At 41.8% G+C, this 14,095-nt stretch overlaps 1 protein-coding gene across 1 annotated transcript in view; it reads left to right on the top strand.

The window, feature by feature from the left end:
• XPO4 (exportin 4) overlaps window positions 1-14,095 on the top strand; it is a 78,742-nt gene that overhangs the window by 8,410 nt on the left and 56,237 nt on the right. The window contains exon 2 of the mRNA XM_084284187.1: window positions 13,077-13,182. Within this exon, the coding sequence (XP_084140313.1) occupies window positions 13,077-13,182 (106 nt within the window). The remainder of the gene's footprint in view (window positions 1-13,076; window positions 13,183-14,095) is intronic.

Raw genomic sequence — 14,095 nt, 5'->3', positions numbered from 1 at the left:
GGTATTAAGAACAGATGTTGGGTAGCTTCAGGAGAATGAATTGTTTAGTGGGGAATATATAAATATTACATTCTAATAATAAAGAGAAATGATAATATTGTTTCTGGAGCTAGTCTCATGTTCGTATTACAGTATTCTCCTTAAGAGCAATAAGGATAAAATATGTAATGACGACTACATTTTCTTTGCAATCATTTTTCAGTAAGTATGTGGAGCTCTGCGACTGTTTCAAGCTAGAGATTTAGCTGAATTACCCCGGCTTCTTGGAATGAACTCAGGCACTGAACTTTAAGGAAATCTTAAAAGTTGCCTCATGTGTGCGTTAAAAGAAAAAAGTATATTCTTCATAAAAAAAAATGCTTTTTAGAAGATCTCAAGATACATACTGTATGACTGCCTGTCTGTGTGTTTGGTGGAGCTTGAATACAGAGATGTAACTGCGCTGGTAACACATGGTTCAAGCTGTATCTGTAAGAGCAGAACAAATTAGTTAAATTTAAAATAAATAAATAAATAAATGTGATCCCATCTTCTAAATTATGTGCAGTGATAGATATTTTTCTTGCTGTTTCCTAGTAGTGGAAGAAGTGTTAAGGAGCTTTTTTCCTTTTTTTTTTTTTTTTAAGTGTCCAGTGAAAGCCCAGATTTTTTCCTGCTTTTGTGTGACATAACTTGCTTGCTTAACAAAATCCTTTGTATTTTCACCATTGCTCTTTGCTTCCTTACCCTCTGGGCTGGCTCAGGTGATGAGCTTCCTCCTTGGGCCTGCTGCTTTTTTTTTATTTGGCTAAACCTTGATTTCATGTTTCTGTAGTTACATTTCTGATTCAACTATTGTGTACTTCACCTGTATCTGTTCGTAAGCCTCCATTAATGACAGTTAAAAAAACCTTTTAGTAAAGCCAAGTAAAAACCTGTGGTATTTCAGGCCGTGCTGTTTTGAAAATGCGCTAAGCCAAAGGAGTTTTCCCTGTCAAATTCGGATGTACGTTGAAAACTTCTAAAATTTCTCATCTCACTTTTGATCAACTTCAAAATAACTGTGCCAGGATGAAATGGTTTTGAAATTTTATCAAGGTTGCTGGAGGAGGAAGTGCTAAAACCTGAGGTTTGGAGCTGGGCAGCTGGCGGACGTTTGGGCCGGCCTGCCTTTCCTCATTAGTGGTGGGAGGAAACACTCCTGATGAGAGGCAAAGCCTCAACTCTACGACACAAAAAATGAGTCATTTTCTCGGTTTCTTTCACAGAATGATGACTTCCCACCGGGTGTGGGCAGTCAGTGTGTGTTTTAGCACCGCGGGTGCCCCGGGCCTGCTGCTCCTTCGGCCTCATGGCCTCCTGCGCCTCAGCGCCCTTGCCCAGAGCAGTGGCCTCATGGCCGGACAGGTCTGTCAGTGTTTGACCTGGCTTCGGCAGGGATTACTGCACCACCAACACCTGCATGCTGTCCTCTGATTGCTTTTCAACCTGTTCTTTTTTTCATTTGGAGAAGCTATAGTCAGATGTTAGATGTTATAGTCAGATAGTTAGCATGAGGTAGATAGAATTGAATATTGTGTTTGTCCTTGTGTTTTAATGCATGAACAGTGAAGGCACCGTGAGTGGCTTTTGCAGATGCTGCTGCAGAGATATGACTGCTGTTCTGGTCCCAGACAAGTTCACAAAAACTAGTCCCTGTCAAGTTTTTGTGAACTTGTCTTCTTGGGCCTAGGGCAGTGGCCCTTACCTCGGTGATGCCCTGCTCCATCTGCAGGTGCTTACTGTAAAAGGCTACATGAGTAAAAATAATGCTACCCTTGCAAAATGTGTGGTTATAGCTGTAGTTTCAGCAAATATGATTGGAAATTGGGCAATGGAAAAAAAAAACAGATACCACAAAACACTTTTTCACATAGGGATAATAAGATTAGTTTCTCTTGCGGTAGGAAGGCAGTTGCTTGACATTATTTGATGTACGGTGAGCCTAATAAAAAGGCTGTACATCATCTACAACTCCACTCTTGGACTGTGGGAAATGAATAGGGCCATTGCCAGCATTATTATGATCTGGTGTGTAGTAGAAGAGGGGTCACAACCGTGGTTCTTGACTTAAAACTTTGTTTTGAAGTACACTGTCACAGTCCTGACTCTTGTATTAAGCCATGCCTGTACTGTCTGAGAGGTACAGTAATGGGCAATACAGAATTGAGCTACTTGAATCTTATCATCAGGGTGCAGCTATGATTTCAGGGGCTGTGGATGTGTCAGCTTCCTATCCTGGCTGCCAGCTAATCTAATCCTGCTGGGGAACCAGGACCTGCCATGTGGAGAGGGGATGGTGAGATTCTTCTCCTTCCAACCCTCTAGGATAATGGACTCCAGGCATTAAGTTGGGACCCATTTATCTTTCATGCCTCCCTGCAGGAGAAACAGAGAAGTACCCGTAGTTGGTAGGAGCTGAGGGAAAAGTTTGGTCCATTGCCACCAATCCTTCTCTTCCTTGCTGCCAGATTCAGAGGCTAAGTTCTCTCCAGCTCCAGGGGACAGGGTTCCTGTACCACTGCAGTGTGATGTTTCATTCCTGATGTAGTCAGAGCTAACTGATTCTCCCTGTTAACATTAAATGATTTTAAACAATTTGGAACAATGATGTTTTCCTTAACTGTTAGGTGTAGTTATGTCTTTATCTTTCTCCTTTTTCAGTTGCACTCACTCTGTGCTGGCAGAACTCTCTCAGGTCTGCAGGCATTGACATCTTGTTCCTTTGAAGAGTCTTGCTGACTTCAGGGACTCTGTGGATTTATCTAGCAGCATCCACCAGACATTTTAGAGATTACTTTGCTAAACAGAACTGCCTGCCAGACCTTGCTCATGCTTTGAAACTTTAGAACAGTGAATGTGGAGATTAGGAAGTAAGTAAGGCTTTATTTAAGAATGAGCTGTGACCTCATGTCAGCATTCATCCTTTGGCTGCCCAAGCCAGACTATCGTAAGTTAGGTGTGTATTGTAGGACATTTCTCAGCTTTATCTGTTGTCAGTGTGCTTAAACCAATGTTGTAACTGCAGTTATGGAGGAAACAGTAACATACATGTAAAGCGCACACTATTTTTTAAGTTTTTTTCTTCACTGTTCTGTCATGCTGTATCCAGGCTTTCTTTCCTTAAATTTAGTGAAGTTAAGACTTCTCTGAAGTTAAAAAGAAAAGACTATTAAAGTTTACACTGAATTTTCTTGTAATTAAATTCAAACATTTTCTTGTCCTAGGGGTTATAAAGAAGGCATTTAGATTTAAAAAGAAAACTAGATCTTGATTGAAGTGTAAGATCTGTTCTAACTCTGTGCATGCTGCTGCTGTGATAACTTTATATGGGGCCACGTGAGTTTGGTCCAACACTGACAAGTTTCAAGTCATAACTCTTGGGATGTACAGAACTTTCCCATGCAGAATTTGGTTATTCTCTGAAATTCTGTGGGAGCAATCCTGCACAGGGTAGATGGAGTGTGAGCTGATCCTGTTCACCTAACCTACGTAGAGTACGTTCATGCGAGTTAACATACCATTATTTTAGTTGAATTTGTAAACTTCCTTGTTGACTCGTGCAAAATAGCCAGGAAGGAGAAAGTGCCCAATAATACTGCAAGGAGGCTGACAACAGCCAGCGATGATAGTGGATGAACAACTTACGGATATTTAGAGCAGCTACAGGCATCCATCTGTCAGCATCCTACCACACCTACTTGAGGGCAATACCTTCATCAGCTTGTATTCGTTCCTCTTGGTTCGCTGTGGTCTTGCCTCTTCTAACAAAGACACTGCTCTACCTTCCTCCCTTCTGCCTTCCACATCCTACCCACTCTTCTTTGAGCAGTAGGTGTTGGGTACCTGTTTTGATACAGAAAAGCAGGCATGGGCAGTGGGAGCTGTGTCCTTGTGAGGACAGTTGCCTCTGCAGACTGGTTACTACAAATCACATATGTGTAGTGTGTTGTGCAGGTAAATGAGTGCTAATTTCACTGGAGAGCCTGTAATAACATCCGTTTGAGGATCAAATTGTTACTAGTGGAATAATATCTCTAGTTTTTGTTGCTTATCTTGGAGAGGAAGTTTCATCTCAGCAGACATTTTGATACTGATGGCAATGATTTACTTTGGCTCTCCCTTCAATTAATGGGTATAAATAGCGTGTTATATAATACCGTTTCAAAACTGAGAATAGATCTTATCACAAACCACAATTTATCTTCTGTTTTGCTTGTAAAAGATTGTATTAAGTACTTAAGCTCCAAAATACAAAACAAAATCTGATAGGAAGTAAAAATAATCCTATTGTTAAGTTTGCATGAAAGCAAGATGTGAGTGAGCAGATGTGTAGGAGGTAATTCCTTGAGCAGTCACGCATTTGTTCCAAATATAAACCCAGAAATACTGGGCACTCTGGGGTTTAAATAATTCATCTGATAATCAGGTTGGGGAAAGATTTCTTTTAATCCAACTAAGTTTTTATTCAGAAAGTTTTAAATCTCACTGTGTTGTCTTTATTGCAGGCCTGGTCAGAAACCATCTATCGCATCTTTCTTACCAGTCTTCAAAAACAATCTTAGGTATCTTTTAATTTGAAAGATGAGTTTGTGCTGAAATTTAAATGATTACCCCAGAAAACAAGTGCAAAAGAAGGAATTGGAACATAGTTTAAGCTGTTTATTATGCTAGCTAGGTTTTCAGTAGTAGTTTAGCTATTACTCAGGGCTCTCACTTTCATGTAATGCCAGATCTGAAGTGGGCAGCAAAAGAGGCTATCAATGCTGGCTGTCTAAACTGCCTGCTGGCCTGGTGCCCGAGGGAAGAACATCTCATCCACTTAGGAATCAGTTGCTGAATGCTGAAGAGCATCCTTGCATAGCCTGAATCGTTGTCTGGTGGGGTCTGTTGCACGAGTGGATGTGATATTCCTGTGTTGTTGGGTGTCAATGTCCCCTAGAATCACAGGGTGAAAGGCTGTAAAGAAGAGTGCTGCCACCCATCCAGCTGCCTGGGTCTGGCTCCTGTATTTGAGTTCTCTGATTCCATGATTCCAGGTTTTCTTAAGGCAAATGATGGTTATTGGATATGCTGTGATTTATTTTTTTTCCTTACAGCCCATGTGAAACACTAGAAGAGGGTTACTAGCAACACAGGGATTGAGTCTTGTGGCTTGGCTCCACAGGAGGTAGTGTGATGCAGTCTTGGGGCATGTTGCTATCCGTGACTTTGGTAGAGTTCAAACTTGGAATCTCCTTATCCTGGGAATCTCATTCTTCTGTATAATTTACTTGCTTATAGAGAAGGATTACACTGGTAATTCTCTAAGGGTTTTTGTCTGTTTGTTTTAAGACACTGGAGTCTTTCTTTTGGGAGGCTTTGAGCATTTTAGAAGTGCACGGTAACTTCATGACTTAGGTCTGGTTCCACTATAATGAGCGTTTACATGGGTAGAGTAATATATTTAGCTTTTCTTAATACAGTAAGTGCACCAGTTAAAAATACTGCTTGCCCTTGTGTTTGATTTGTCTCTTTCTCCTATTTTTGCCCGTACTCGCAACTACGTTACCACTATCACATGGTGTTCCCCTGCACATGCTTCTCAGGTTTACTCACGATCTTTTTGCTTTGCATATGCCTCACTGTTGCTTGGCTTCCTTGCCTGCCTGTCGTGTTGGCGAGCCATCTGGGCGCTCCCTTCCCTCCCTGCTTCTCGAAGCACGTCTTGCCTAGCGGTGGCAGTCAGCGAGGTCCAGCCCCAGCGGTGACACTGCTGTCTGTGGTGCCTTTTGCTTGTCCTTGTATATTGGCACAGATTCCATTTCTTGGCTTTTTGAGGCTTCCAGACTCCCTGTAGCAGAGTCTAGACACCATTTTGAGGAACAGCTAACGTGGTTAATTGCTTTTTCATCAGCTGATAGTGGCCCACAGACTGCACTTAGGGAACAGTTTTATCTTCGGTCTTGACTACAGGGAAGGCAAAGTTCTCCCACATACCTAGGGAACCTCACTTTGGGAAGTTGGGGTGAATTTTATGAAGTCGTGCTTTCAGTAGAAATAAGCTTTTTTTTTTTTTAATTATTATTATTATTATTTCTATGCTTGTTGAGTTTGTAATGTACTTTACTTGCAGACATAAACATTGCCTTTGGCAAGACAGATTTTTCTTGGCTTTAATAGTAGCAGGTACAAGCAATTTGATCTGTTCTAAATCCAAGAAAATTCTCTCAGTAGGCACATTTGCCTTTTCATAATGCTACTAGTGTTTAGGCTGTGCTGTTCACAGGAGACATTTCTTGTAGGTGGGAATACCGTGGGTGTCAGCTTAAAACACCCCAGTGCACTTTTTCTGTGTTCTCTTAAAAAGCAGCAAAGTCTGGAGGAGTACATGATTGTTCTTTAAGCCATGCTAATTTGCCGGTTTCCCTCTGGGTAATTGCAGAAGGATGCTCAATTTGGCTGTATTCTGTGCTGTCGTGCCACAGCTGAAGTCTGTGAAAAAGCAGAATTTGTCTCAAGCAAACTTCTCTGTCTGCAAGGAATAAATGTTGTTCATCCGATTCTTAACTATGTTTATAGGAGATGGTGGGTGGTGGTTTCTTTTTGCTTTTTTTAGCAAGAATATAATGCAGAGATAAGTGTAAACTGGTTAACTCAGTAATACTTGAATGAAAAGCTCTTCAGTTACTGATTTCTAATAGTAACATTGTCACTTGAATGTTAGAAGTTTTTAATCGTAAGATACTGTCCCTGTCCAGAAGTGATTCATAAGTAATAGACCCGGACTCCTAAAACCTTTAAGAAAACAATGTCACTTATAAATGTGATATACTGTATATGTAAAGCCCAACATGAAACTGCCTGCCTAAAATTGGCAGGGTGGGAGATTTGATACTTTCCTTTTAAAGCAAAGACTGTTCCCAAGAATAAGTAGAAGGGGCTGAAAAAGCAGAGACAACTTCAAATGTCTTACAAAGACTACATCTGATACTTGTAACCCATTCCCTCTCATTCTCATGTCTTCGTTGCCTTCATTGCTTGGCACTTGCCATCAATGACAACTTCCAGTTACGTTTTTTAAAGGTGTGTTACTGAGGTAGGAAACGCTTGTACTGAGCATGTGGATCTGAATATATACATGTACATTTTACATCCTCTATCTGCATTTAACTACTACTTCTATTTAAAACAAAACAAAAACCCCCAAAACTTTATTTTTTACCCCCTTTTTCCCCACATGTACCTTCACCAGGTGTTTCCTACTCATGTTTGTTTTCCAAATGGCGCTTGATCTAACCCTTTCACATAGGTTCTGCTGTCCTATTTTGAGTGTGCTGTGAATTAAAACTTTGTTTTTAATATTCGTTTGCGTTAATCACTTTCTGCTTAGGTAGCGTATGCTAAATTTGTAGCCCTTTTATTCCTTCCCAGTTGTGCTGCCCTTTTTCATGGCATCGGTGAATAATATATCATTCAAATTTATGGTGTACCATCAAAGGAGGAGCAGGAAAAAATATAATTAAAGTTACGTAACACAGATTTCTAAAGAAGAAACAAAGACAGGGATTATTTGGTGATGAAAAAGTAAGTGGCAATGTACAAAATGATGGAACTATGTGGTGCTGCTGCGTCAGGAGCTCTTCTTTATACTCACGTAGTACAAGATGAAGGGCACAGGCAATAGGAATGGGAAATCTGGCTAAAAACCTAACGGTGCTGTCTGTTTTTTTGAGGATCCAAGTGCCCTTTGGAACAGTTCGGTATGATTAATTTGTTGTGTTCCTGGCTCCTGTGTTTTTCGCATCAGCAGATTGCTAATGCTAAGGTTGCCAGAAGCAGAGCTGTGTTATGAGCAGTGCTGGGGCTCCCCTAGTTTTGTTGGTAGGGAGAGAGGTGCTGAAGCTCTGTCCGTGATGGGGTCTCTCAAAATGTGCTCACACAGGTAAGAAAGTGAGAGAGAGGGGATGGGATTTAAGGGGCTGTGCTGAACTGGAGCCCATTGGGCTGGAACCTGTTTCTGACAGAAACCTGAATCCAACTTCATTTTTTATCCAGTTCCACACTGGAATGAAAAGGCAATCGCACAGAAGTTATGTTTGGTTCCTTGTGAAGCATCTGATCTAACAGCACACAGCATTTTGATGGAATTGGTCAGGATTCAGGAAATCACAGAAGGAAAAACCCAACTCGGGGTTAGTTTCACAGTGGCAGTTCCTGACCTTCCAAAGTAATTCTCCTTGCGTGCAAGCAGGGATGGGGTATTTCCTGAAAAGCGTGATGATTTTATTGATTTTTACATACAGAAAGTGCAAGATCAGATGAAGGTTGGCACATCTGTTAAAGGAAACGATTAGGACTCTAATGAAGCATGTATTTTATAAGAAGCTAATTTCTCTCTTAACCACTGAAGATCACTGCCTAACTTTTGGGCTCGGCTGTGTTTGAAATGCAAATGGAGGGACTTGTTCCTGTCAGAACTGATCTTTATATACACTAAGAGCTGTAGTCATTCCCCATGTATTTAATGAAACTTGAAGTGTACTTACACTACACCAGAAAAATGTGTGTACCTGTGATCTGTGCCAACACATTCCTTCAAATTGCATCACTCTGGATCCCAAAATATTAGAAAGATGCTGAAGATTCAACCACACGTTTAACATAAGGGGAGTATCAGTCTCCATCTTTCCCTTTTTTTTTTTTTTTGGACTGTGAGTCAAAAAAGAACTTTTCTACTTTTCACTCTGTTTTCTCCTGAAGTTAGTGTTTCTGCTCTTCTCAAAAGGATTTTTTTCACTGTCCCATTTACGGCTGGTGGCATGAGGAGTGCCATTGCTATTACCTGTGGTTTCTCAGAGGAGTACGAAGAGAAAGCAAAGAACCCATCTTTCCTGTGCTTCTTCACTGAGCAGAAAAATGGCAGGCAAGATTTTTCTCAACTGCAGAAAAGTATGGGATTTCCCTAAACACGTGCAGGATTTATGTCTTCTAGCATGCTTACTGGCTTTGTTGCAATTTTTGTTGTTGTTGCATACTTAAATAGAACTGGTCTCCTTATTTTCTTTCTTACTAGCTGTCCAGGCTTGCAGAAAGTTTAGCAGTCTTGAAGGTATTTGTCTGCCCGACCAGTGTTGTCTTTTTTCAGCCTTTCTTTCTTTCCTGTGTGGATAATGGTCACTGGAGTCGGCGGTCCTGCTGGAGCTGATCAGCAAACGCTGCTGTTGCTGTTCCCGTTCTGCATCCAGACACTGCTGGTAGCTGAGAGGAAGTAATTTTATTTGCAATACTGTGTTACCTAGGACCTGTCTCTTTATGGGGCGATACCTCGGATCTTGCTGTGTCCTGGAGAACTTTGTATAGGTAACTTGTAAGACAAATTAGCAAATGGGCGTTAGCAGTAACATCAGGCAGTGCAGAACGGGAAGCAGTATGACTGGCAGTAGTTTCAGCATGCCGAAGAAACCTGATCATTACCACTCCGATTTTTAATTCCCTCTAAGCTTGATTGTCTCCTTCAAACTCTTCTCTGCAATTTGAAAAAAGATCAGGAACATGGAGGTATTTTGGGAGATTTTCCAAGCACTGTAGGCTGGGGTATGTTTCCAGCACTATTGTGTCAGGCTCACTTAAACCAGTGCTCTTGTAATGTGAAATTTACACACAGAATAGGCATGTGCTGGGTTTTTCTTTAAAGCCTTAAATTAGCTGGACTTTAAATACTTCCAATTTACCAGTAAGTGATGTTGAATCCCATGAAGACAGTAGACGGTGAGCTTTAAGCTCCCTCTGGTGGCTGCACTTTAGAGTCCAAAGCTTGCCTGCAGCACTTCTCTAATCAGGACAGTTTTGAGAGTGAGTTCATGATGTATAATTATTATTATTTTAATTAATACAGGAACATGATGTGCCTTATGCCTTCCCAAAGTGCCACAGGTCTTCTGTAATCAGACTTCAGAAAGCCAGAAGAGTTAAAGTTACGTGAAATAAGAGCTCTCTTCTAGTTATTGTAAGCATAAGGGACTATTTCCCATAAAACAGCTGTAATTATTATTTTTTTTTTTTACAGTTGTGCAGTCATTTACTGCTGATCTCCCTAAAAGTGGTCTGTCCTTAAGTATTACAGGACACTGGAAACAAGTATAAACTCTGCATGACAAACTCAAATAAGCTTTGTTAATGCAAAATCAACATCGGGTAGCCCTGGTTTGCTGTTTTTGCTCTAAGAACGTGCATATAAATGGCCCCAGACTTTGTCACTTACACTCAAAGCATTTCTTCTGAGGTTGCTATAGTTAGCGTTAGGTTTCACAAGCTTGTAGAGCTGATCTGCGAGATCAGTAGTGCTGAAAAGGCAGTGTCACTTTTTTTTGGGGTGAGGGGGCTAGGTAATATAAGGGATAGTGCAAGGAGGTGATAAGGCCATGCAGGTGAGAACAAGAAAGGGAGCAAGACGTCTCCTTTTGGTGGCAGAGGGTTACTAAACATAAATCACTTGTCTTGGGAAGCTTCATTCTTAGTTCTCATGAAACGTCATTGACCAAAGCTGCGTACTTCTGGAGCCTTCAGAGGATTCCCATGATGTTACACAGCAACAGAGGCCGTAGATTAAATGCACTCTAAATGGTAAATGATGCTGAAAAAAAGCACCCTGTGACACACATGTCCTGTGCTGTGCTGTCTTATAGTGAACCAGGCTGGAGGGCTGATCCAGGTGCAAAATAAGCCTGCCTTTGGGATGCTTTTTGGTGACAAATTCCCTCATCTGGCTCCCTCTGTGTTTGCACAAATGCTCGCCCACACAGAGGGAAGAAACGGGGGCTGCATTTCTCATTTGGGTTTATATGCAACAGCACAGACCGAGCTGTGTGTCAGGCTGCGGCTGTGCTTTCATCCCTGTGCTCTTGATGATAACCTGCTCCAAATACTCGTCTAGCATCCAGCACAGCGGGGTCTGTGGCATTGAACATACCTGGAGCCTGCCCAGAGAAGTGCTGCAGCCCCGACTGCAGAAACCACCACCATGGCTGGGGACAGCTCCTGGGGACGGCTGGTTGCGATGCACACAGCAGAGTTTGGGTTTGATTGTGCAAGCAGCACGTGGCTTAATTATGTGAGGCTTTTTTTTTTTTTTTTTTTTTTTTTTTTAGCAGAGCACAGGCTTGTGAAAGGACAGGGCATTTATTCTTCACTAGAAAAAATGTGATGTGTAAGAAGGGGCACAGCTGCTCATTAGGACCCATTTAATCAGATGATCAGCAGTCTGCTTTCCTGTGCTTCATTTCGTCAGATTATTGAGAAAATGATTGAAGAGCATCAGTTTTAATCTGTGGATTTACTAGCTTGTGTTTGAATCTTCCATCTTGTCTTTGAATCTTCCGTCTTGTCAAGGATGAAATAATAAAATCAGATTTAATGTACTTACTGGAAAATATTAATCTTAAATTAAATACCTTGGTCTTTGTGCTAAGGTGTTGTGCTTTTATTCCAAGAGCAGCAGGTACAGATCAAAAGATGCAGCTCGTGTATGATCTTGGATTGCCAGGGACAAGGCTCAGAGGGGGAGTGTGTAAGTTCAGCTTAAGTTCAGTAACATACTCTAACATCTCAGCCTGGCTTTATGCTTGTTATGCAAGCCCATGCTTGTACAGTCCATAAGGTTGGGAAAAACCTGCAAGATCATCTGGTCCAACTGTCCCTGGACCACCACTGTCACCCACTAACCCATGTCCCCAAGCGCCACGTCCAACCTCTCCTTGAACACCCCCAGGGACGGTGACTCCACCACCTCCCTGGGCAACCCGTCCCAGTGCCTGACTGCTCTTTCTGAGCAGAAATGTCTCCTCATTGCCAACCTGAACCTCCCCTGGCGCAGCTTGAGGCCATTCCCTCTGGTCCTATCACTGGTTACCTGTGAGCAGAGGCCGACCCCCAGCTCCCCACAGCTTCCAGTTGCAGAGAGCAATGAGGTCTCCCCTGAGCCTCCTCTTCCCCAGACCAACCCCCCCCAGCTCCCTCAGCCGCTCCTCACAGGCCTTGTGCCCCAGGCCCTTCACCAGCTCCGTAGCCCTGCTCTGGACACGCTCCAGGGCCTCGGTGTCCTTCTTGTGCTGAGGGGCCCAAAACTGAACCCAGCACTCGAGGTGCGGCCTCACCAGAGCCGAGCACAGGGGGACGATCACCTCCCTGCTCCTGCTGGCCACACTGTTCCTGACACAGGCCAGGATGCCGTTGGCCTTCTTGGCCACCTGGGCACACTGCTGGCTCACGGTGAGATGAGTATTGACCAGCACCCCCAGATCTTTTTTGTCAGTGGAGCCGTAGTCTTTCTACCTGTGTGTGTTCCTTTCTTGAAGGCGTATCAGTTTAGCTTATGCTGCTTTGGGTGTCAGTTCCCTGTAAGAGTATTTTTTGAGCTCCACGTGAAGCTGGCATCGCTAGCAGTGGTGGAGAAGCAGGAGTCACCTGGATAGCCAAGCTGCCCGTGATACAAGGCTACTGGGGAACCAGTGCGGCCATCCAGAGCTGACCTCCTGAACCTGAGCCCTTGCTCCATCTTTAAGATGTCAACTTTAATGTTAAACACTAGAGGGTAGTATGTTACCGCCAGTATGTGATTTTAAAGCATATCCATGGTCAAGATTCTTAATCCCTTGAGTTTATTAGACATTCAAGTCTTTAAAAAAAAAAAAAAAAAGTAGAACTAAAGCAAAAATAGAACTTTGTTTCTGTGTCTGTGAGCATGTTGGCAACATAATTGACGTGCAGTGATATTTTTGGTTTGGGAAATAAGGATTTGTTTGATTATCTTCTGAAGCATCATTCAGAACATAATACTTAGAATTATTCACGCTCTGCCAGATGTCTCGATGCTCACACTGATGTGCACACAACGTGAATACACAATGGTATAGAAGAAGCTGTGACTAAGAAAGAACAGGTAGTTTTACAAAACGATACTTGCTTTGATATTTAACAAGGCAAATATTGATAAGTTCATGACATTGCTCATGTATTTACAGTTGGGTTGTAGAGTAACTGCTTTTTAATACTTAAATAACTCTTCTTTTCTCTTTCAGGCACCACCTTCCATGGTCAATAATGAACAACGCCAACATGCCGAGCACATATTCTTATCGTTTAGGAAATCAAAATCACCATTTGCTGTTTGCAAACATATTTTGGGTAAGTTTTAATAAATGCAGTTAAGCAGTTTCTCTAACTGGATCTATGTCCTTCTGCAGCTGGGAGTACGGACATTAGTTTTAATTTTGAGGAAGGGTGCTTTTTGTTTGTGTGGCTTTTTTTTCTTTTCCGAAATTTCATGTTTCATATATTTGTTTCTGTACAATAGTTATACAATGACTGTTCTTGGAAGGGATCTCAGGCTGGCTCAATGCTGGAAGCCTGGTCTATATTACATTCAGAACAGGCTGTTAGGGGCTTTGTCCGGTTAGGGGCTTTTGCCATGTGGAACAGAGAAAACTGAAGAACTTAGTGAATTTAGAAGAAGAACTTAGAACTTTTTTTTTTTGTATTTTATTTTAAGGCTTGGATAAACATCTCATTTAAAAGATTTGAAGTGTGTATTGTTTTTAAGTATTGAAAGTAGATTAATTAAGAAATGTTTTTAAAATGTAAGCAAAGTAATTCAGATCTTTGTATAAGTAACACACTCTGTTTGTGTGTTTAAGCAGTACCTAAAAAAAAAAAAATTGATTTAAAAGTTAGGCTCCTGGAAGAGCTTGAATCTGGCGTTGCTGTTGAAAGGGATAATACTGCCTTCAGCATTCAGTGCCAGGTCCTGTTCACGTGTTGCATCCTGTGTGGTGGCCACATGGTAAGCTGAATAATGTATTGGCAAATAAACAGGATGGCTGTAAGCAGATCAAAAATCTGTTCTAGGTTCTCTTTGCAAATGTTTTTATCCAAATATGAGAAATCATGGCACAAGAATAGGAGGGATCAGGTAGTAGTTGCAAGCTGGCAAGGCTGCTTCTTTTGGCATACGTTTTTGCTTAAAGTCTACTTGAAACAACAACTTAAATGTCTGCGGAGCTGCTAGATAGCATCAGCCAAAGATCAGTGATGGTAGAGG

The sequence above is a fragment of the Netta rufina genome (genome assembly GCF_964035555.1).
Source record: "Netta rufina genome assembly, chromosome: 1".
NCBI classification, from domain to species: domain Eukaryota; kingdom Metazoa; phylum Chordata; class Aves; order Anseriformes; family Anatidae; genus Netta; species Netta rufina.
Note: the sequence above shows the minus strand (reverse complement) of the source record. Positions and strands in the feature narration are given on the sequence as shown.